At 37.0% G+C, this 25,693-nt stretch overlaps 1 protein-coding gene across 1 annotated transcript in view; it reads right to left on the bottom strand.

Annotated features, from left to right (window-relative positions):
- Nucleotides 1-25,693, bottom strand: part of TRAPPC8 (trafficking protein particle complex 8) — a 65,636-nt gene that overhangs the window by 31,521 nt on the left and 8,422 nt on the right. Inside the window, exons 2-13 of the mRNA XM_009331478.1 lie at nt 18,951-19,145; nt 16,197-16,280; nt 13,521-13,610; nt 12,085-12,259; nt 11,528-11,681; nt 10,302-10,389; nt 8,607-8,854; nt 6,904-7,019; nt 5,425-5,575; nt 4,005-4,105; nt 2,365-2,470; nt 651-782 (exon numbers count right to left, since the gene is read on the bottom strand). Of these exons, the coding sequence (XP_009329753.1) occupies nt 651-782; nt 2,365-2,470; nt 4,005-4,105; nt 5,425-5,575; nt 6,904-7,019; nt 8,607-8,854; nt 10,302-10,389; nt 11,528-11,681; nt 12,085-12,259; nt 13,521-13,610; nt 16,197-16,280; nt 18,951-19,145 (1,640 nt within the window). The remainder of the gene's footprint in view (nt 1-650; nt 783-2,364; nt 2,471-4,004; nt 4,106-5,424; nt 5,576-6,903; nt 7,020-8,606; nt 8,855-10,301; nt 10,390-11,527; nt 11,682-12,084; nt 12,260-13,520; nt 13,611-16,196; nt 16,281-18,950; nt 19,146-25,693) is intronic.

The following is a 25,693-nucleotide window of genomic DNA, read 5'->3' as shown; positions in this document are numbered from 1 at the left end:
TAGAGAGTCTATCCCACAAATGAGGCAGAAATAAAGCACACAAGTTATGTCCAACAAACTTTGAGTTTATTTACCACAGTTAGAGCTGCCTGCACAAGAATGCGAATGGAAGTAAAAACAATCTGATTTGTATTGGTTTAATTGCTACTTAAGTCTAAGGAGCCATAAAGAGATGCTTTAGTTTGTCTTGTAGTAACTGTTCACACACCTGCACCTCCATACTAAAAAGCATGTTGTTAAGGCACCAGGAAAAAGAGATATCTAAATTTTGCTATTATTCTAATAAATTAAGAGTTTAACAAATCCCTAACTCCTGCAACTCACTATTATCTCAAGAGTAGAAATACTCCTTTACCCAAACAAAAAGCCTTGTATTTCACTGTGTATAAAATTGAAACACAGAAATGAAAACACACATCACTTAAGTTTCAAGTCAGTGATCTTCAGCATTACTTCAAACACAGAAGCAGAAGGATAAGCTGATCAATGCAGAAGTCATTTTCAGAAGATCACAGAGCTGAATACTTCTGACTAACAAAAAAGTGTCAGAAGCCAAGCATCTTTTCCCAGACTAATGACACATTTAACATGTTTTTCAGAGTAAGTATCAAATACCGGGCATATTTTCCATGCGGAAAGGTAATACTTACCTGGCCTGCTTTACTAAATCTATGGCCAGCCAGTATCATATGAAATGCAAACTTTCTAACCATGGGACTTTTCATGTTTATAAAGCAATGGGCTGCCTGCTCCAACAGAAGTGCACTGCGGAGATCTGAATCCTATTTAAAAGTAAAAAGGAGAATTAGCCTCAAAGTTGAATACAAACATAAAGGTAAGTGGCCTTGTTTTAATGCTAACAGGGACAGTAAGCTGTAACAGTGCTGTGAAGTTGAAGACTTTTATATACAAACATGTATATGTGTGCAAGAAAATAAGACTAGAAGTATTTTTCACTTTGTTATATGTATAGTGTTCAATACCAAACACGCTGGTACTTTTTTCCAGTGGAGAGATTTATATATCAACCTGTTTCAGTATGAGTGACAAAAATATTTTCTGCTTTTTCAGTTACTCACACTACCGTTTCTAACACTTACCATTACCTCTGAAGCACTCTGCTACCTTTTCCCCCTCCCTCCCCCTGCAGATATTAAGGCTAGAAACAAAAAAAATAAAAGCTTTAACAGGATGAAGGAAAAATAGAGGGAGCAATGGAACTTTGAATTTGTATCACAAGAACCAGGATGATTTCTTAATAATGTACAATTTCTTATTATTACCCCCTTCTCTTCTCATGTCAAGACACAGCTATATTACTTTAACCAATCAGAGCAGAATCTACTTGATTTTACCACAATTGAGCTCCGTGCTATTAGTGATGTCCAAGTATGTGTCTGGACTACAAATATACTCTGAGACACCTATATGGCATCCTATGAAGATTTTCATTGCAGCTGCCAAAAGGCACCACAAGCATACTACATATAATTTTAAGTTGCAAAATAATTGTGCAGACCCAACAGTATTTAAATTCCTTGCTTAAATAACTTACACTGCTCACATAAATTTTGGTAGCAAGCTTAAGTTGAACGGGCAAGAATGAAGCTACAAAGACACCTGAGAGAGAAACTTACAGAACTAAGCAAATTTATTCCATGCTTAATCTGTCCCAGGAAAAGTCTCAGAAGCATCACATTTAGTGCAGTTGGCTACAAAGCCAGAACTAACTGCCAGTTAGACTCTCCTCCGAGCTACATCGAAGACGCTATACTATTACTGGTATTACACTTGTTTCACTCCTTTACAAGCAAGACACTTTCTAGGCTGTTAGAAGCTAATTCCATGCTTAATTTCCACCAATTAATATTACAGACGTGTTCAGACTAGCTTTCGCTTACACAGTAAGGTTCTAATGATTCAGAACAGCTGAGCTACTACAGTAAAGCCTTAGTTACTTAAACTACAGACAACTTCTGATTATATGTGGGATAGTATCCATTATGGCTCTGGCAAGCCATCCTAATACTTTTAACCCATGAGTTCTTAAACTGAAAGTATGCCATACAAGAGCTAAGCGGATGTCAACGAAAATTAGTTATAAAGCCAAAGATAACAAATGCATATTTATATTTAGCACATTTAAAGAAGTCAAGCAAGTCACTTGACTGGAGAGAGAGTAACAGTACTAGTTTCCTCACTTGCAACATAAACAGTTTTCTCCACCTCATGCTTTATACAGGCTCATTTGCTACCTTTAGCTAGAAAATCATAGGACAAGAATTAGAATGTAACCTAGAAGTGCTTCGGTAAGTAAACAAACAGGGGGAGGGCAAGACTGGAAAAAGCTACTAAGTGTTTTACCTCACTGGTTAAACGAATCAGAAGAGCAGCTGCCTCTGAATACTTGCTTTGACTTTTTAAGATTTCAGCACTAAGCAGCACACAGCGTTCAGCCAGAACCATGTTCCTAAAGCAAAAGCATACATGTATTAATAAATATTTATCAAAATAGACCACGGAAAACTTTTCACCTCAAATATGACAAATTTTCTCCATATTGCATCAGACTGATGTTCTGTTTAATCCTTCTTAAAGTAAAACATACAAAAGTTCATCCCCTGCAAAACAACCACATACAGATTGACACGTTAAGTGTCCTACCCTACTATAACAGCAGCTTTTCGAAAGTCAAAGCTAGAGAGCATTTTTGAGGACAGTATTGTATTTATATTAAAAATACCAACTAAAGTGATCCAACCAACTAAATGACTTGATAAACAAGAAGCCTAACAGCCAGAAACAAGTTGTGCTGGGTTGACCTTGGTGGGTACCAGGTGCCCACCAAACTGCTCTATCAAACCCCCTCCTCAGCAAGCCAGAGGGAGAAAATTAGATTAAAAAGCTCATGTTCTGAGATAAGGATGGGGAGATCACTCACCAATTACAGTCACAGGCAAAACAGACTTAGTTTGGGGAAGATTAAACTAATTTATTGCCAATTAATAACAGAACAGGATAGCGATAAACAAAACTAAAACACCTTCCCCCAACTCCTCCTTCTTCTCAGGCTCAACTTTACTCCCAACTCTTCTACCTCCTCCTCCCCCCAGGCAGGGCAGGGGGACAGTGAAAAGAAGTTGCAGTTGGTTCATAACATTTCATCTCTGCTGCTCCTTCCTCCTCACACTCTTCCCCTGCTCCGGCATGGGGTCCCTCCCACAAATACAGTTCTTCAAAAATTGTTCCAGCATGGGTCCTTTCCATGGGGTACAGTCCTTCAGGAACAGGTTGTTCTTCCAGCGTGGGTTCCCCACAGGCCACAGCTCCTGCCAGGAACCTGTTCTGGCATAGGCTCTCCACAGGCTACAGCTTCCTTCAGGGCACATCCACCTGCTCTGGCATTGGGTCCTCCACAGGCTGCAGTGTGGATCCCTGCTCCACTGTGGTCCTCCATGGGCTGCAGGGGGACAACCTGTTTCACCACGGTCTTCTCCATGGGCTGCAGGGAAGCACCTCCTCCCCCTCCTTCCTCACTGACCTTTGTGTCTGCAGGGCTGTTTCCTTTATTTTCTCACTCCTCTCACAGCTGCTGTGCAGCAATTTTTACCCTTTAAGTATGTTATCACAGAAGCACCACCAGCATTACTGACAGGCTCAGCTTTGGGCAGCAGCAGGTCCATTTTGGAGCTGGGTGAAGACTGGCTCTGTCTGACATGGGGACAGCTCCTGCTGCCTTCTCACAGAAGCCATCCCTGCAGCCACCCCACTACCAATATCTTACCAGGTAAATCCAATATACAAGTTTAATAAGCACTCTGTTAAGAACACCATACATCCCCTTCCATGTTATTCTAGATAAACTAACATATCTTACTCTTTAAAAAGGTTACCATCATTCTGTGATCTTTTAGTCATCTGGCACTGTCACTGTGCAGGGGAAGAAAGTTAAGCCACTAGGTCTTTCAACTTTCATTGGATCAGTACGAAAGTAAACAACATACTTGCAGATATCTCGATAGGTCTGAATTGCTGTTTCCATATAATGAGCAGGATATGGTCTAGGAGCTCCAGGCTGAAGAAAAGCTGATACTGCTGCCATTTCCTACAAGAGAAATTCAGTACTGTCACTGTAGTTTTCTCAACAAACTGTAAGCCTCAAAAGGCCAAGGAACATGTTTCAACAGCTACTAGTTCAAGATCTTCATCTAATCAGTTACTGGCTTGTAAAAGTGTACCCAACACACTAACTGATAAAAGGTTTAATACAATAGCCTATTTATGGCTCTGCTTGTAATTAACCAGACAGCAGCAAGATAGTTATACACACTCACAGAAGTGTTTTCAGTTGATGGTACCCCCAACAGTACGCAGAAGTATTGATTCAATACTGCTTTACAAGTCCAAGAGAATTTCCTATTGCAGGAACAATCTTTCTGATAAAGTAGCACTACCATCTATTTTAAGATGAGGACTGTTTTCTGAGTTTTGCTTAAATGAAGTTACATTCCCAGCTTCCAATGAAACTCTAGTAAACACGCACTCTGAAATTTTACTTCTTTCCTTATGGGGTGAAAGATAGGATAGCAAAGTTTTTCTGCAGTAAGACTAAGACTTGTAGGTTTCAAAAATTCGTAATTAAGACCTCTACAAACCATTCATTAAGAAATTAAGGTAACTTTTCAGATTATCCAGATGTAGAGCAACTGTCTGTACTGCAAAAATACACATTTATGTAGAGGTTTTACATCAAGATGAGACAGTGTACAAGAATGCTTCCATAGCTCTACAAAGTTTCAAATTTTATCAAGTTAACCAGACTAAAGTCTATAAAACACAGCTTCTAAAAATTGTTAAAACAAGCTTATTTTTCCCCAGTGTTCCCATTTATTTTGTTGAAAATTATTTTAGTCACATACACCTTCAATCTCAAGAGAAATTAATGAATGAATATGTGTTTACAGTGAACTTCAGCAGTGACATACTCAAACTATATCCCTCAAGAGTCTTAACAAAAAGAGTACAATAACATTTATAGTGACACAGTTTTGACTTCCTGGCAAATAAGCATTTTGCCAAAGTCTAAAAGAGATACTATAAAATTATTTCACACCTGTTTGAGTTATCAGACTAAGTTTAAAGATCCATTTTGCTGGAGGTTGCATTCTAGGTATTCTCCTTTCCATATTTCACATTTTAAGAATTAACTCTTCAATTTTTTTTTTCCACATCTTTATTCCCTTCATAAAACAGCAGCCAGTAGATTTGAGAACACTTTAGGATTTGCTAAAGATATGCAGCAAATTTGGTAAGACCCTTATGAATTTGGAGGTGGAGGGAAGAGATTGCATTTTGTTACCTTCAAACAAATATTAGATTATTAGGAAAAGTTCACAGAATGTTTATGTTATGTGAAGTACCAACCAGTGCTCCAGCTGCATAAAGCATTGCCTGATCATTTAAGAAGTCTTTCTTTGCTGTATGGTAACAGCTATATGCAAGTTCATAGTGTTGCACCAAAAAGCACAAGTCTGCCATTTTCCGGATTTGAAGCTCTGGTGCTTCTGGTGGATACCTATAAATACAAATATTTAAATTCAAAGTCATAATTTTAGTAACTAGAGCAAGACATGCTCTATAAAGTCGTCCCCTCTCATTGTAATTTCTATTCACAAAGTAGGAATAAAAATTGCATTGCTTCAGCCTTACCCAAAAAACAGCTAAGAAAAGTGAAGCTACTTCCTTTCTGCCACATGTAACATGGTTTCACACCCTACTTTCCAATTAACAAGATTCACTGTTCCGCTAACATTCAAAGCAAGCATTCCTCTTAGCCAAGAAATACTGAAAAAAATATGCAGCTATCACCGAAACTGCTCAGTAAGATTAACTGTTAAAGCTAAACAGAGGTGCATGAGAAGGAAAAAAGTAAGACTGACTGTTCACCTAGCTGTAGTTATTTCTCCCCATTTCTCTTGAAAAGAAAAAATCCACTAAAAAACTATGCCTTATGCCAAAACACTGGGCAAGTTCCTGTCCTCTGCAAGCATCAGTCTAACTTTTGGTTAGTCAAATACACTGCAGTGAAGAACAAATACATTTCCACAAACACTTGTTAGTCAAACTTCGTAGGAAGCAAACCACATTTAGAAGTTCAATACAGAAAGCTGACATTAACAACAAATTGATTATGAATCCAAAGACACACAACATACGAATTTAAAGCTGTACGTGTCAAGGACACTAACTTTGGCTAGGTAATGTCCAAGAACTATTTAGACTCCTGTGGTTAAGATAAGACAGTTGAAGAGAGTGCTTTTTGTGATTATACATGCTCATTCATAGAGGGAAATTACAAAGCATACAGAATGAATATTCTGGTAAAATTTAAAACCTGGTTTTAGTGTAAAATACAGGTACAAAAAGTATGAAATTCCCCTTAATGTAGCTCTCAAACGCACTTGCAAAAGCAATATACTTAACACTCAACTGCACTAAATTACATAGTTACATAAACAAAAACACCTATACATGGGGTTTGGCTTAAATAAGAGAAAAAGCTTGTACTAATTTAAAAAATCTCTTATGCCAGACTAGAGTTTTTTATTACTATGATTCTTAAAAAATATATGTTCTTTGTAACTTCAAAAGCTTCACTGTAAATACAGCAGGAAGATGACTCAACAGTTGCTTTTATCCCTTTTTTCTTTAAGTTCTGCCATTCCTTTATTGTACATGTTTAGGAATAGTATTTTTCATAATTTCTCCAATTAAAGTCTTTTACAATATTGCTGATTTAATTCACTTTGCAGAACACCATCAAATAAATACAGGCTTTCCCTCCCCCCAAAAAAGAGGTACATTTTCAGCTTCGATCTAAAGGTAAAGACTGAAATTACTTACAGCAAACCAGAAGTATTCTTCAGTTCATTTATACTTTTCTCTGGAACCTTGCTGCCACTAAACCATTTTTTAGTAGCGGAAAACAGTGATCGACTCAGGCCTTTCCTGGATATTAACTGCAAAAAGACACTAAATTAGAGCACTACGTTGCAAGAGATATACTAATATAAGTTAAACTAATATAAAAACCCAAGCTTCATTAAGGCTTCCTAAATTCTGTTGTTTCCATAAAACAGAAAAAATAAAAACAATAAAATAACCAAGAGCACACTCCTTTAGAATGAATCATTGACACTGAGATAGAATAAATTTATGAATTGCAACTTCTATTTCAGACAGCTGAGGTTCACTATTGTTGCTGTAAACTGCAGACATCTAAACCCTAAGAACTGAAACATTTGATATATCTGTTTGAAATCTAACGGAATATCTAGTTTCTGGTATTAGTCCAGCCTAAAAGCTAGACTAAGTACATACTTCAAAAGAGAACATTCTCCCCATCATCACCCACATAAAGCACTACCACATTGCAAACATCGATTTCAAGTGTCAAGGATACTAGTCATACCTGCAAGCAAGGTTACACAACTTTATTCTTTTAGATAATTTCCACTAACGAGGAAACTTCCACAGGGAATTACCATTCCCAAGATCTAAGACAAACTATATCTCTTTTTAAAAGTAATTCTAAAAGTTGTAACATCATGCTTTTCTTACCACAACTAGGAATGTCTTACTACATTCCTAATGGTAAGGCTGTTTGCTACACTTTTTGTATGAACTTTTTTTGTTTCTTCATAAGACTTTCCAAGCGTAAACGTGGTCAGCATATGCAAACTCCCAAAAGTCAATACAGGGAGAGAGTGTTCCTTACAGCATATGATACTTAGTATCAACCCCCCTCATACTTAAAACTATAACCTGAATGGACAATTCAATCAAAATACAGAGTTCAGATAACAGACTGATATTTGGGTCCAGGTCTAATGCTAAATACAGTAATTTGATTGTACTAATGTAAGTCAATCCATCTCTCCAGCTATTTAAGACCTTATAAAAGTGAAACACTTAGAAAAGAAAGGACCTTACTCTGATGGAAATAACGTTAATGCATGTCCTTGACTTAAAATGGGCATGATATTAACTATCACACTTGCAAAAACTGCTGAGATACTCTTCTCTCAAACTAGGATTTTTTGGAACTGAATCAAAACAGAATTGCATGATTTAGGGTTCCCGTGCATTTCTCCCCCGGTCAAGAAGTAGCAAGTGAAGTATGCAACTTTTTTGCAGAAAATTATTGATGAAAATACATTTCTTAACTTTAGCTGTGCATTCTAATGTTGAAACACAAAAAGTACATTTTGTTCCCCGTGCCAGAATCGTCCAGAGGCATAAAATATTAAGATTTTAGGAGCAAGGACAGATATCCCTGATAACAGTTCAGACAGGCTTTCACCAAGAAGTCACCTTGCACTGAAGCTCTGTTAATACAAATTGGTTTGGTTTTTTAAAAGACAAATTGAGCAAAAATGATAACTTCAGCTATTCCTCTTAAATTTACTTACAGTTTTCAATAAGACCATTGAATCATTAGATGCAGAAGGAAGTAATAATTTCAAAACAGATTTTTGGATAACTGGATTTATACCCAAACTGTTTTTTCTTGTTATGAAACAAAGTGTTTTTAAAAGTAAACTGACCTGATCATTAAGTTGCCGAATTGTCTTCTCTATATGAGGCAAAAGTCCCCTAAATGTGAATTCCTGTATGAACTGTCTAATTCGATCGTGATCTGTGAGTGTTAAACAAGCACCATGAGGTGTTCCAGAATTTGATTTCTTTGAGTCTTGCAATGATGCAGTAGCCTTCATGTAATCAGTGCTATCCAAACTGCCGCTGGGATGATCCAGTTGAAGGGGATGAGTTTTAAAGTTATTTGACAGGCCATCTATTGAAAGATTGAAACAAAACGCCCAGTAAGTATAAAGTTACTTGAACAATTTCGGTTTTAAATGTCATTTTTATTAACCTACTTTAAAGTTTTCCTTACTGAGAATTCTGTTAAGCAAAGCTATTCACCAGTTATTCTATACTATAGGTCAATGCTGAGCAGACAGCAGCAGAGCACTACTCGAGTATTAAATCACTCCTGAAATTCTTCAGAAAGCTCAGGGAATCTCAGGAACTACAAAATGGCTAAATATGTATGGGTTTGGTTCTCAACTACAGTGCAAAGAATCCCCAAGTATGTTGACTAGTATCAACAACATTGAAGGAAAACTATGAAAACATTAAAATCAAAGTCAAATATTCATGAAAAGTTGGAAACGCAGCAATTACTACAATGGCTCCATTGGATCCATTCACTCTGTTTTAGGGTTAAAAAACCCAAACTCATTTTCCATGCCCTTCCAAGCAATCATGATGTAAAACAACCTCCTCCAAAGTCCTTAGCTCACTGGGAAGGGCTGCTGACCACTATTGCATCTAGCTATCTGAACTAGACTGAGACACTTTTGCTCTAAGACTTCAATAGTTCTCTTATTTATTATTGCCTCTCTATATAAGAAAATCGGCTTGCTTTATCTGGCCCTAGCTAGCGCTGAGCAAAGCTGAGCTGTGAAAGAAAATTCTGAATGGATTTTACTCATGAAATATAAACCAGGGTATGTAAAGTTCAAACAGCAGCTTGCAGACTACATCCAGGCTGTAAGGCCCTAGAAAGCAAATTTTTTAGGCAACTGCAGGCTCTCCTACATACGCTAGGTCTCCCCATGCCTTTCAAGTAAGGTCAGTCAGTGTGGGGTACCTCCACTTCTTCCCTATTTGATGATGCTTCTCATCTGAATCCTACACAGCTGCCTTAAAAAAAATAAAAGGCCATGTATTAATTTGCACTCAGTTTCGTTTACTGTCCTCCACCATCCACGAGCTCAATTGCGAAGCAAGTTCTTCCAGCCCACTTACTTTGTAAGTCACTACTCTGTCATTTCCAGATTTAAAACCAAAAACGAGGACAAAAAAACCACTCAGCTTCCAAGCTACATCAGAGCACACTAACCAGAACTTTTATTATGATGAAAATTAACCATTTAATCCTATGTTACTTTTTATTAATTGTCAGAGTTTGTAGACAATTACTTAATCTTACAAAAAGATGAGCCCAATACATCAATAGCCATCTCATTAAAGATACACCTACCAGTTACCACCAATCCAGTAGATCAGCACCACAGCGTTTTTCTTTGTGGCCACCAGGTTACATTATCTTTGAGCATTTAGAAAATTATTACTTTGAATTCCCTAAGAAATCACTCAAGTGATTACTGTCCAAGACATGAGACAGCTGTATAAATGCTATCACATCAATGCTTTGATGGAAGTTATAAAAATACCTTTAATTTCACTATCTAAGCCATCTGATATCAAGTGATCAGTATTCTTGTTTGAAATGGCAGTATAAGGACAATCTTCATAGCAATCCTGCCAGAAAAAAAAAAGAAAAAAGTCAGAATTTTAAGGATACTAAAGCACACACGCGAAAGTCAGTCAATAGTAATTGTTAACTTTAATACCAGTTAACTGAATTATTAAGAAAGCATGTTTGTTCGTATATATTCATTTCTTAAGCAGTTTGTAAGGCTTTAAGAACCTGTCCTATTGTAAAGATGAAAGTCATATTCACCAAATGAAGCAAGTATCTTCTGGCTTGCTCAAATAGCTTCACTGTCAACTAAAGCAAGCAACTCCAACTCGTACACAGCAATGCCTACAGCAGTGAAAATATGCTTCCTAAAACAATTCCTGAACAAGCTCATACAAAAAAGAGTCATTTATGTTGGACAGTTGACATAGGACAGAAAAAAGAGAAAGATCTAATTAGTTCATGGTGGAACATTACCTACTGGTCCTCTTAGCTTACAGAATATGAATGTTGCATAATGACTTTGCAGTGCCAGCTAGATCTGGTAAGGAACCCACAAACAAGCCTTTTAATCAGATGCAGCTAAAACTGCAGGTCACCCAAAAGCAAACTCAAGAAGGAATATTTTTTGGTCCTGAAGCCAAAAATACAGACATTCATGGCAAACTGAACTGAAGAGTCTGAGCTAACATACACTATCATTTGCTATCTTAGCAGATGACAGACCAGACTGGACTGCAAGAAGTTACCAGAAAAACCACACATACCCCCACAAAAACAACACACCCTGTTTAGTGAAGTACAGAAGACCTGGGAAAAAAACAAATTTTAAGAGTGAAGAAAATTAATCAAAATGAAGGTAGAAAGTTACTATGAATAGGACACTTCTGAGGTTACTTGCTCTTGTCAGTACATAAAGCACAAGCCTATTATTTCAGTGCTCCTGTCAGTCTATTTCAGACAGTCTAGTATTTCAGTGCTCCTTACTGTCAATTTAAGTAGCAGAGAGGACAGTTCTTTGAGAGAGGACTCATCTTATGCCCTCACAAAAAGTCATAGCTATGCTAGAAGTATCTTGACTGCCTATTAGCCCATTCTGTAGAAACACATACGTAATACTAAGGCAAAATTTAACACAACTAAATTGGGCTTTCATATGCACCTTATAAATTTTTTTTTTTTAGAATACTATAATACCTGGTTCTGGATAGTGTTTTTCTGAAGGTACTGACTCCAAGGATCTGGTATCTGTTCATCTGTTCCTCTATTAGACACCCGAGAATTTATTTTCAGCAAATAGCAACCCTGAGTTCCATACCTCTGCTTCATCTCTTCATAAATGGAGTCAGCTCTGAAAAGATAAAACAATATTTACCCTGCCTTGATATCAAACCAATTCTATTCTAAGCATGTACTGCAACAAGCTATTTTAGACTATTATCCATAGGGATTAAACGGAAAATTCTCCTATTTTTAAAGCAGTCTTTTATGCAAGACTGAAACTGAGAATCTTTGAGAATTAGTTCAGCAAGCTAGCAAAGAAAGCATCTACCTCAAGAAGCTAGGACTGATTCTTTTCATTTTATATGAACACAAGAAGTAGATTTAAAAATAATACTTAAAGAAATCTGCCTTGATAATAGTCAGCATGCTAGTTAGTAGATCCTGTTGTATGTCTAATCTCAATAGAATTTATGAACGCAAACATTTCAGTCAAAGAGTTGTTCTAAGTTCACTGCAGACAGAAGACCCACCTTTGTTCTTCTCCTGTGCTTACATCATGCAGTAACACATAGTATTTGAGCGTGTTTGGTATAAACCACTTGGGATATAAGTATTCACTACTATGCTGAATTCGATGTTGTTCTTGAGACAGCTTCAGAAATTGCTCCACAGGCTCTGTTTCACTAGAAGAAACTACAAGCATACCTAAATTCACGTTAAGGACATTTACTAGAAGAACCCCAGAACAACCACTGATCATATAATAAAAAAGGAAGTATATAAAATAAAATAGATGAGTACAATGTGTAAGCCTGTAAAACACACTACCACAAAAGTATGCGCCATTAGAATTTGGCCCTAGTCTCAATAAAAAACACTATTTAAACGGCCAGTTAACTAACATCTGTAACATGAGATGAAATAGGAGTTTGCTCCAATTCTGACATTGAATCCAAGTTTAAGCCAATACATAATAGCTAATAGTTCATTTAAGATTTTAGATACAGATCAACTGTTCACATATGAAACATATAACTCAAATTCACCCCCAGTGTACTTTAGTTTTCAACTTCCAAGGAGAGTTGGGACTTCAGGGTATCACCTGAGCAACAATAATGGCCAGTATTCATAAAAGCAGCAATGTCTTCTGAGTAAAAAGCAGAGGTGTTCAGATTTTTACCTCAATGCAACTACACAATCATTACAAGGAACATCCTTCTCTGCTACATCTATTCACCAAATCAAAGACATTAATTCAAAGAAGCCAGAAAGCAAGTTGTACTTTAAATATTATTAAAATTCAGAAGTCAAAGGCCAGAATCAATATTTTGCCAAGTTAATTCTACACCAATGGTTCTCTCTAATGGCTACTAACATACCTGTTCCACCATACTGAAATGATAAAGTACAGCAAAGGGTTAGGAACGGAGGTATTATGAAACCTGCAGCATTATAAGTATTGTAAAGCTAAACACCAGCTACATCATGAAACAGTGCATATTTTTATTTTCCCTGTAGACAAGCAAATCAGACCTAAGTTTTGGTAAAAAAAAGTGAAAGCATTTAGGCATCTTTCCAGACTTCTTTTTGTCCAAAATAGCTCAAAGTTCACCAATTTTCCAAAACACCCTCCCCAACCTCCCTGCTCCATCTGCTAGAAAAAGCTATAAAAAGCAGCAGGTGCATCCCAAACACACAAGCCTCTGCTGTACATAAGGGACAGTCAACAGATACCTAAAGAGCTACAGCAGAAAGCATTTTAGGATGAGGAAATTTAGTTTACAGGTATTAGCTTACAGTTCAGCTTGACACATAAACAAGTCTGTAGAGCTAGACATATCGAAAAAAGATATATTTCAAATCATAATGGCAAAAAGTTATTGCAAAATTTCAAAGTCTCCTACATTACATTTCTGCAGCCAGCTGTAAGCCTCCACTAGAGAGATCTGTAACACTCAAAGGATACATGCAACATAGTGGTTTAAGAATTCATGATCTGATGCAGGCATCGACTGAAGAAAGCACTCCCTGTAAGACTCAAACCAAGGAGTAGTAGCTGGAATACACAATAAGATAGGACGAATTAGAATATTCAGCGAAACTTCTGTTTACTCATTTATGAAAAGGAACTATGAAAGACTACACCTAAAAGTGAAGCTGACAAGGTTTGCATGGGAGGGGAAAGAAGGAGGAACAGTCTAAGGAGAAAGCATCTAAAATACACACAAGTGGGAGAAACAGTAACACTTTGAACCAAATCCTGCGAAACTGAATAGTATCTTAAGCACCAACTTCCTCAATATTGTAGGCTCACATGTATTCAGTCCTTGTTAGAGTAACTACTCCTTACCACCCCTTTAAACACACACATACACACTTTGTAAAGAAAAAACAAATAAAAATTCTTCTAACAGTCATTGAATTTGAAGCAAAGTTAATCTTCTAGTATGTAGAGTAACTAAGGATTACCAAAACCCTACCCTGCCAGTTTGTCTAAAGCTTTTTGCAAGTGTTGTGACTTGGTTTGACAGCCGTCCCCCTCCCTTGCTAAAATAAACAGTTCAGCTGGCAGCTGGCAAAGCAGAGATCCAAAAAGCTAAAAGCTCAGATCCCAGTTGTGCCATTAATGCCTTATAATGTTAACCTGCCATGTCCAAATGCCCTTTTTCCAACAAATCAAGGGAAACCAAGTATGTCTGGGACATCCAAAGAATATGTGAACTTAAAAGTCTTGTCTGTTTCTTTCCACTCCAACTATCAGTCAAGCAATGAAGTATTATTTCTTCTTTCAAGCCTGTTTTATGCCATCTCAACTCTGCAACTCCTTCCTTTGAGTGGAAAAAAGACCCCAGAGCAAAATCAGTCCACTTCTAATAACCTGATTTCACACTTAAGTTAGCTGGAATCCAGTGTAAACACACCTGCAAACTAGAAAACAATAACTAGTACAGAAAAAATGCATTAATAAGAAATCCTGAAGGTATTTATTTTCTTTATATGGCCCCAAGAAAACACATTCCTTGATTTAACTCAGATAAGAATTTCTAATGCTTTGGAAACCTTCCCCCTCAAAAAAAAAAAACCACCTTGATTTCTTAGCTGACTTTAGGAAATTGAGTTTCATTTTTATGTTGGAATTATCTTCTAGTGCATTAAGTTAACACATTTTGTTTAATCCTACATTGTCAGGCCATCTTACATCAGCTTCATCCACACAGAAGTCAGATAGAGTCACACTTCATAACTGAACTCAGTCTAGCAGTCAGTACATCTCAAGAAAGAGATCAATAGGAGGCAAACTTTTTTTGATTATAGCCTTTCTAGCAAACTGCTCTCTGAGCACCCATTTAGGGTATAAAAAGCTCTTGGCTTTACTAAGTCCTACATGTAAATATGCCAACTATTTAAATTAAGGAAAACACAGCTTGTTATTAAAAACAAACCATGAGAAAGTGACTCACATGCATATTTTTCACAAGTATAACAAAGCCTTGTAGTAACTCAGGTTCATCCCTCTGCACAACCCCAACATACATTAACAGCATTCACTCAACAGCATTTACAGGGCTGTAACCATTTATGGTAGATACTTAAAATAATAAACATGCACCACATTCAAAACAAAAACAATATCTGAAAAAATTTTCACAGATGTAACATTTCATAATACATGTTATAGCAGTGCATGGCAACACTGTCATTTAGGTACACAGACCTGTATGTTTTGCATTTTTCCAGTAACACATTTCCAGTGTACTAAAGCAGAACTGAAGTTTAGGCAAACTTGTTATTGTGTTCAGAAATCGTTAAGAAAAAACACTGGTAATCAATATTCATACATAACAGCTTACGAATGACAAGTCTACTTCATGAAGTTTTGTACTTTTTAGCTGCCTGACCGACCAAGATGAATTTCAGACATCGGTACTCTAGCACATTCAGAAAGGAAGGCATTTAGCAGCACCTGAACAGACACTATTGAAAAGATAGCTATTACTAACCAAAGGCATGAACTTTGTTAATATCGAAAACTGAAAAAATCAAAATCTGGCTCTTATAGACCACAACACAGAGCTTCACTGTAAGTTGAGAAGTCAATAACCAATGCATTTTGGTAGAAATAAGTCTTATAAACTAGGTGAAAATGTATTAGAAAGCTTTTTTTTTTTTTTGAGAGTCATACTCCAGAAAGAACATCAATATAGCACAGGCATATGTGCTTTAAGCACAGTCAGCACTTTAGTTCCAGTTTGAAAAACACTACTATCCCCTGAGAAGGAAGTTCTATAGAGAAGCAGAAAGTATTTACATTTGAAATACAGAACAGTGACAGTACACAGTTCCACAGGATCAAACAAGACAGTGCTTTTAGAGCATCAGGTGATTTCCCACCACCACTCTGCACTTATTGACTGTATGGAAAGACCAAATGATTTAGATTAACAGGAGTAGAAATGTGACTAAAAGAAAAATTAAAGAACCATCACCAACAATTTTTCATTTAGGGGGGAAAATGGAGGAACACACGTCTACGCCAAGAAAAGTACTAACAGTTGTAGCAGATGGTAAGGAAAGGTGGATGGGGCACATGGAAAAGGAATAAAGGGCAATTTGGCAAATTGGCACCAACCACGAAAAATACCTGAATAAAACGTGGATGTGTTCAGTTCCATCAGTGTCTCTTTCCAATTACTGTACCAAGGAACACTAGCTTTAACTGAGCGATCTGATAGAAAAAACATGATATTATTATACTAAAAAGGGTCAGGTGCAAACACACTATTGGCTTTTACGCTCTGGTACCATGAAGTAGAAAATCCATACCATGCAGGCCCATCAGGGACTGAAGACATTTGAGTCCAGCTAACCTTAATCATGAAAACTTCAGGCTCCTCAACATTTGACAGTGTACTTTAATAGAATTCAATATTAATTTCTAGTTCAGCCCAAATTCTGGGCTTGGATAAAAATGGAAATCTATAAAGTAGTAAAGAATTAAGTTATATTTAGATATTATTTCTATTTTTCTACTTGGAAGATACTATAAATGTAAGACACTGATTTCTGAGATTTTTTCTCAGCCTGCAGTACTACAGTTAAAGTAACTGAAGATGTTAGCTGCTGAAAGTGGTTGCCCCAACATTCTCCTTTATCTCCATCATATCCCTGCATTGCTGCATACCAGCATTAGCATCGTGCAGCCCTGAACAAACATAGCCAGGAAAGTGATCCAGCTGAAAACTTATTGGAGAGGAGAAAAAAAATTTAGGTCTTTGGTGGGATCACTTTTCTTCACTCTCCACATGCACTAGTACATGGGAGAAGCAGGCACGGCTGAACCTAAGCACCCTTTCAGCAATCAACCAGGTCTCTCAGTACAAGCTTATGGAACTACGATACTATTAAACAAGTAAAACAGAAGGATTACAAACAATTAGACCAATTCACCACAGCAGTTCCAAAACTTTTCTAAAAAAAGAGCAGGATCATGATCCCAGTGCCGGAAACACTCATACGTGAGCTTCTTAAACAATGTTTGTGTCTTCCTTCAAAATAGACTGCACTTGAACATCATTAAAGATTAAGGAAATATATTTTAATATTGCTATCCTAGAAAACTAATTCACCAAAAGAAAAAGAGCAAATTAAAGAACAGATCAGAGTATTTTACATTTCCACACCAAAAGATTATGTTTTGTTGCCAGGAATGAATGCTTCCATTGGTTTGCAATAAAACGCTCTAACAAAGTCAAAAAAAAATAAGTTTCTTAGTAAATACTCAGTTTTCTAAGTAGAAAAGGAACTCTACCTGACAAGCTAGGGACTTCCTCACATCCTCCTACAATGTAATGGGATCCAAGTTTCACCATCAAGAACACTGTGCCAGTATTTCGTGCTAAAGCCCTAAAACGGGGTACCACAAAACTACAAAGTTGTTACATGATTTTGTCCTTTTGTATGATCTTGAACAGCTTATGCATCTCTCTTTCTGTCAAATAAGCATATAGCCAGTCTGAATGGAAATAAGAACCTGATCACTGAGAGACGGAAGATAGTCAAGTGTGACAATTTGTACATCTGAGGCTCCAGCAGCAAATAAGGAAAACAAAAGGAGAATTATTTGCTTCTACAAAGCGTGGCTTGATATAGCCACTATTTTTCTTCCCTTCTTCCAGTACCTCACTTCTAAATTGAGATCATTAGAAATGTTACAGAAAAGTCTCTTCACTGAGAAACCATTCTGCTTTCTTAGGGTCTTCCAAGCTCTAGAATCGAAGCAGACTTCCCGTCCAAAAAAATTTCACAAAAAATGGCAATTCACCAATTTCACAGATAAATGAGGACATGGAGACTGAAAAAGGGTGCAGTTTCCAATAACTCTCAAAAATTAGAATTTCCAGGCTCAAGTCTTTTCCTTTACTATCAATATTTCACATCGAGGATGTGGCTTGGAAATTAGGTATCGAAGATGTAGAATTATACAATTTTTCATCATCAACATAAAAAAATCAACATACTATGACATCGGTTACTAATCCTCGTGAAGTTTTGACAGTCTTTTGCTATAGCAGAGCAAAACTCCTCACTGCATGCTGAACTTTAAGTACAATAAATTACTCATGTTTAAATAGGGCAATGCATACATGCCTTGAATTAAGTATGTACTCAAAGGCTTTAATGGATTAGGGTCTTAATTGGGAGGAATTTAATCTTCTCAGCTCTCAAGATCAGGTCTCATTTAGTATTATACACAATGCCTTATCCCTTGGAGATCTGAAAAAAACATTTTTAGAATGTTCTAGCCATTTTGACAGTGAAATATGAAGCACTGAGTTTCACGGCAAAAAGCAAGACAAGGAATCACAAACCTTTCCTCAAAACCTTTCTTTCTTAAACTTTTTATGAGAACTTTATGAACTCTATGCATTAAGCAATAAGTAAAAAGAAAAACAGAAGAAGCCAGGACAAGAAGCTTCGACATAAAGCTGTACATTAGTAACAACATTATAAATAAGTTCTGATGTTTCTTCAACCAACTGCAACAAGTCAGTATATCAGTTTTGTAACAAGAAAATAGCTCATCAGATGAGAGAGGTTAACACAACCAAAGCATGAGTATTTTCTACATTAAAATAACATGATGATTTAACACAAGTTCAGAAGAATTACAACATTAGGAAACATTAAATTAAGAATTATTAATTAAGTTTAACCAGTCTTTTAGCATTATATAATACCAAAACTATTTGATAACTCTGAAGTTTCAGTAAAAACAATGACTCAAAACTGATCAACTCTGAGTAATTTTAATAGATGCCATGAAGTTGAAATCAAGGTTAGAAACCTTACAGTAAATTCCAGTTTAAGTTACAAAAAATGCAATATCATTACATACCACTAATGTTGAGATCATAATCTCCAGCTGTGATCACATTAGCTACTAGTCCTTCAGCAGGCTGACTGACAGACACAACATCATTCAAAAGTTTTCGAATGGCACCGGACTGAGGTGGGTGAGTAATAATGTTGTTGACAGCAATCTTCAAATTTTTAATTATGTGAAGCTGATTATTAGGGTCTCTCATGTGAACTAAAAAAGAAAAAATAGGCTTTGTTGAGGAGTATAACAGAGTTAAAATAGTTATCATAAATTAGTATTTCTCCACCAGAGTTTTCTTTAAAGATTACTTTCTTCAGTAAAGCCCTCCATCATCAAATTTCAGATCACAGTCCATAATACTCGAGTATCAAAAATGAAGTAATTTTTCGTTCCTGCCTTCCCCCCACCCCATGTTCAACATCAGGCTCATCTAGGCAGACTGATGAAAATGTAGCATAGGATCTTAACTTATAAGAGTATCCACTCAGAGTAACAAAGTACGGAAAATCCGTGCCCTACACTGCTGCACCCCCTTCCTTGTGGAACGTACTCAACCGGCACAGAAAGGCTATAGTAACCACATATGGATTTCACATAACATCTCATGTTCCAAGGAGTCACCAGTTTCCAAGAAAACCCCAGTACACAATAATAGCATTCAAGAAACTTGACAGAAATAGCATAGTATTAGTTCATCCAAAATGAACATATCCTTTCACTTTTAATTCTACAGTTCTTAATACTAATCTTAAGTTGGTTTGGTTGGGGGGTTTTTTGGTGTGGTTTTGTTTGGTTTTTTTTTTTAAAGAAATGCTTTTAGAACTTCCCTGTTCTCCAAACAGCATCACACAACTGATTTATCTTAAAAGAATGTTATTGAAGTTACATTTCTTGTGTGACAAACTTCTGGTTAAAATTAATCAATCAAAAATAAAGTCAATGTGAGTAACATCAGCACTCCTGATTCACCTTTAAATGCTTGTTTAAAAATCAGAAAAAGTCTTATGAGTATTAAGTATTGATTTCAGAATTGTGCATGAGAGTTTTGCTTGACAAATACTGGATTATTGCATGCAACCTCAAAAAAAACCTAACAATGCAGTGAAAGTGTCCATGGGCCTAGCATTTATGACAGAACTACAAACAGCTGGCAAGCATGTAAGCTGTTGGTGTGGAGAGGTTGCTTACTTAGAAAAAGTGAAGTAGACTGTTACCAATGAAAATAATATTCCAGAAAAGAAACATTCATTATTAAAAGGAGCCTTTAAAAGGGTGATACCAGCCTTATGTTATTAGCACACAGTAACTTATGCTGTTTTGTCTTTGTTACTTATCCAAAAAATATTTTCCTCCCATTAAGACCAACTTCTCCAAGAAAGCCGTCAGACAGAAAACACCACCAAAGAGTCCCAAGCCCATGCAAAGGGATCAATACCAAGCCAAAAGGACAAGGCAACAAAGTCCAGCAAGACAATTAATGAACAATGGTATTTAACTGAAAGCTAAAGTTGATATTCCGTATAACCATGACAGCTATACGTAGGGTGCCTTTATTTTCTATATGTTTAAAAAAAATCACAGGCAAATTTCACTTTTTTCTTTAATGATATGTGATTGCTTTTATTCCTTAAGTCCCTGCTTTTTTTTTGTTTTGGTGGTTCTGTTATTTTTCAAAAAAGTCTCAGTCTCCTGAAAAGAAAAAACATTATTAAATCACAAGAAAATTAAGGGAGGTGGGTTTTGTGGTTTGTTGGAGGGGTCGGGTTTGTGGGGTTTTTTTGGTTGGTTCTTTTGTTGTGGTTTTTTGTTTCTGTTTGTTTGTTTTTTGGGGGGGTTTTGTTTTTTCACTTGTATACTGGCCCACCTTTCTGCTTAAGGTCTAGCTCTGTAATCTTTTCACTAAAATTTGATTGGGCTGCAATCTCTTCTGTATCTTACAAAGTTACATTTTACCATAAGCAGTAATTTGAGCTTCACATGACTCCTAAAATACAGAGCTCCCTTTGCAGAACCTTTGTGAAACTTGCTCCCTCGAGCCATCTGTTTTTAAAAAAGTATTCATGACATTTTCAACAGACAGTACAATTCTGGGTCTGCTCTGATTTTTCATGCCATTTTCCCTATTCCAAACCACAAGCACCACCGAGCAAGCCAGACTAAGTGCAGGCAGGACACATTTGAGTATGGCACCTGGTGCTACCACGTGTCCCACAGTACAGCCCTTAACTCCTTTGCATTTTATTTTCACAAATCACTGTATAGCATATAAAGGGCAGCACAAAGCAAAATTCTTGTTCTCCTCCTCGTCTTGCAACTAGCCACAAAATTCACACTGTGAGGGTCTGAAACTGAACCCTTGGTCCCCCCCAGCCTGGAGAGCACTCCACACCTCTTCCACAGGCCTTTTCAGAAGTAACAACTACGCAGCCGGAGCCAGTTCACACTAGATGTGTTTACAGTCCATCTTAGCTGTTAAAGCAGATTTCTATCGCAGTTCAAGTCTGGACTGGCATAGTTCTACCCTCCTCAGTCACACAGTCACTCCCAACCTTTAGCCATCACTGAAGCTCATGGGAAACACAGTGAAGCAGTTCAGAGAATTGATCCTGCCCAAAACGACCTAAAAATCTGTGGGGTTTTTCAGCTATAAGTTTCAGATTGAACTGGTTCATCATAAGGCTGTATCAACACAGAGGAGGGCAATTGTGCTGCCTAAACTTAATTCATCCAGTTCAGCATTTCTATCAGAAAGCTGAAGGGGGGGAATTTTTTTCCCCCATCTTATCATATAGGTACATTATCAACCCTACTGCCACATGATTACTGAGAAGATCAAATGTAAAGGAAGTGGGAGGGACATACAACTAAGAAACCAGTTTGCCTTTACCAGTGCAGCTATAACACTAAAATGCATCCTTGGTGTCTCTCCTAAAATATAATAGCCATAATAATGAAGAGCAAACACATTTCCACACAGGACGCAGATGACATTTCTGGCATATGTGCAATGCTAAGGACTGACATAAAGGACATACTTGGAACCCCACAAAGCTCTTGCCTTAATCCCTAATAAAAAATTTCTACTGTTATACATTTCTTTCAAGCGTTCACAAGATCATTTCAGAAAGTATTCTGCCAAAAGTGGGAGTAGTAACATATATTAGGACAAGGTCATTCTCATCAGAAGTTGAAAATATTCAGATGTTGACTAAAATACTCATGAACAAGGAATTCTTAACATCAAACTAAGCTCAAATAAACACAGTGTTCCCATTATACCTCCTTAATTCCAGCACATATTTAAGGCTTAGAATCAGATACAGTTATCAGAAACTCCCCCTTTTTTAAGACATAAACCACTTTGGTTTAAGAGTAACCAAGGCTATCTTAAAGTGACACTTGCTAGTTGAAGTGTACACTGTAATTCTCCCTCCCACCAAGACAGTATCAGTTCAGATAGCATTTTTAAAGATTCTTAAAAATGGGATGCTGTTTTAAAGAAAACCTACCCATACAATATATACATTTGTTAAATTAAGCATCAATTGTTACTAACAAACACAATAATTAAGAAAGACTGCCACTTTGAGAATAAATGTGAAGGTATAAAATCCACAATATACTTTTGGTTTCCTTTATCATAGAAAAAATGGAAGTTTGGGGAGGGTTTTGGTTTTGTTTTCCTCTAAAGTGAAGACTTACTGGGACAGTAAAGTTGTTCTCTCACTTTTTTAACCATTTCTCCTTCAATAACAAAAAGTGGCTTACTTATGAAAGTCAAGAAGCTAAAAATTACAGTATGGAGCACTTTGAACGTGTGCTCTGGATTTCCTACATCACAATTTGCTATACTGCAAGGGTATTTTTGGCTACACCAACATTATCAAGTCACTGATACGCAGAAGCTGAGTAGATTAATACCGATTATGCAGAGCCCCCCCCACCTACATTATGTATGTTTGTGGGGTTCTACTTAAAATTCAATATAATCTGTTCTCCTTGGACTGAGCAACCACAAGAAGCATGTGGTTTAACACTGCTTGAAGAATCAAGCAGTGGTCTGGGCCTGCACATCTCAGTTAACGTGTGAAGGACGATTGATACACGCACAGCAGAAAGCTCAGCTTAGCTTCTGTGCGTCAAAACTGTTTTGCACATAAATCAGGAGATTCATTTCATAACCGCACCGCTTCTCTAAGCAAGAATGCTGATGAACATGCACCCTTCAGCACGCTCATAAGCTATATAAAACAAACTTCAGAGAAAAACCTGTATTAACAGATTTGCAGTGGCAAACCAGTGACTAAGCTCTTCAAATTATAGAAGAGTTCAGGAAGTAATGCATGTACTTTAAAGTTTTGCACAAGTACAAGGGACAGCTTATTTCTAAAGAGATTAAATACTACATCAACCCAATTTTACATTACAAATCCAATGAAATAGCCACCAAGTAAAGACGGGAGTATTAATAAAAAAAGGACAGCATTTCACGCTCCCTTAAGAAAAACAGTGCTTAAAAGTGAAGACATCAAAACAATCATAAGCAGTGAAACACACAGTTGTGGAGGCATGCGCACACATTCTGCTGTACCATGATCAGATCATTAATCATGCCTCTCTTCCTCTTAATTGGACATGAAAAGGATCATGGAAAAATTTTACTACCACAGCTGATCAAACCTATTAAGGTACAGAAATGTAACAACTTCTTCTATGTTTCCAGGTCTTGTGCACAGGATACAGTTAACAGTGTCACTACGCAACAGTGTGCAGGCTCCACAAGCATGTTTCCCTGCCATAGAGCTCCACAAATTCTGGAGCTAGAGAAATTGCTTACCATTATACAAACTCATGAGAAATTTTATTGCACTGAACTACTCTTCTGCCTGAAAAAAACCCTCCTAGTAGTGCTTTCCCTCCCCTTACGCACACTGGCTTTCACCACAAGAAGTTACATATAGCATGCAACATTTTTTCCACAAAGCTAGAAGAGGAAGTCACACTTGGAGTGAAGAACCACAGTCAGGTTTGCAGCCTGTTGAATCAGAATACACAGAGAGTAGTGCAGCAACAAAACCCACTGTATCAAGCTTCAGCTTCGTGGCTCTCTGACCCTCAGGTCAGGTTTTGAACAGGATGGTTCAGACTGTCGAAGTTAGGCAGCCTATACAGAACAGCAAGGATGCCTCTTCTCAAAGATTCATCACAATGGCCACAGCTGCAAAATTAGGAAGTTAAAACTGTATCACGGGGATTTAGATGCCATTCGTGAGAGTGTTCATTTATACTATTACATGACAGAGCTTGCAGAAGACCAGTTACAGAAACATCAAAAATTACTACGAAATTATGAAAATCAAAGGGTGGAGCTTTCCTTTCCAAGTTTTTAGAAGAATGCAGAAATTGAGTCAGTATCAGTCTCTCAAGTAATAAGCTCAAAGTCTTACATTATATCAAGGGAGGGAATCTAATCTTTAGCCATAACTAACTCCTTTATTAAAAGAGGGTGAAGACTAGTTTGGTTTATAAGTGTCGACATAGTATTGAGGGTCTGCATTTACACAGTGAACACTGAGGATGATTCAGGTTTGCGAGTTCCTTAACTGTTATAATAGTTGGAACAAAAAAAGCTACAATTAAGCGACAATAGAATTAAATATTCTTCCAAGTGAATGCTTCATGTTGAATAGTCTGCATGGTTTTGTTTGCCAGATGCATTTTGAAAGCCTTTCACCAAAGAACCTAAAGAGATATTTAAGTAACTTCAGAACTCCAAGGATATGAGCTTCTGCATTTATTATTTTTATCTCTGCTGCACTGAGATGAGTGTTGCTAAACAAAGGGAAAAACATTTATAAACAAGTTATGGTTAATAAGTTGTTAAGACTTGCCACAGAATTAAGGCAGATTTTAACACATACTAGCTTTTAAGTTGGTGCCATTTTTTAAAATAGCTATGCAAAAAATCTAACTCAAGTGACAGTACAAGCTTCATTTTCTTGCACTGTTTCCTCAACACATGACATGAAAACACTGAAGTCTGAGCTAAGTGTCTGTCAGAAACCAAATCTGACAAATGTCACTGCACTGCTATTCTGACAAGCAGTTCTATTCCAACTGCTGTCCTGCATACTATTCTGATGAGCAGTGGCTTGAAAAGAATAGCTTAGTTAAATTAAAAAAAAAAAAAGTCCAGGTAGTAAGTTAAAGCATTACAGGAAAAGAATCCTACTGTTTCTCTTAAGCAGTCAATTTCCAGTTTTGCTGCTACTTTGCATGGTCATTTCACCTATGCCGCATAACCAGCTCAATTCCCACCTTCTCTTTGCACAGGTCTTACTCAGAGTAACATCAACAAGAAAGTATATACGATAAAACTACAGGTAAGAGAAAGCAGAGACTTACAACTGAAATTACAATTAATGTTTCTGAAAGACCAACCATACTTGCAACGACTGGGTACTTTACTAACAGCCTTACCACAAGTGTGAAATCCAAGAAGGTCTACAGCAAGGGTCAGGTACAAACATTAGCCAGATAACAGTACAGTCGTTTTAAAGAAAGAAAAAATCCGCTTGGAAGAGCTAGATTTACAGACACCTTTCTCTCCAGCCGCGTGCTCTGTGATGTCTCCAGGAGAAGCCTAACTTCCAAGGTTCCACAGAGAAGAACAGATCGAATAAAATTAAACAGACTTAGCAGCCAGCTGGGGCAACCCCGCAAAACGCGCGCCTCCGCAAAGCCCGCCACAGCTCCAG

Source organism: Pygoscelis adeliae, unplaced genomic scaffold (genome assembly GCF_000699105.1).
Source record: "Pygoscelis adeliae isolate BGI_AS28 unplaced genomic scaffold, ASM69910v1 Scaffold108, whole genome shotgun sequence".
Lineage (NCBI taxonomy): Eukaryota > Metazoa > Chordata > Aves > Sphenisciformes > Spheniscidae > Pygoscelis > Pygoscelis adeliae.
This window is presented reverse-complemented; position numbering and strand designations above follow the sequence as displayed.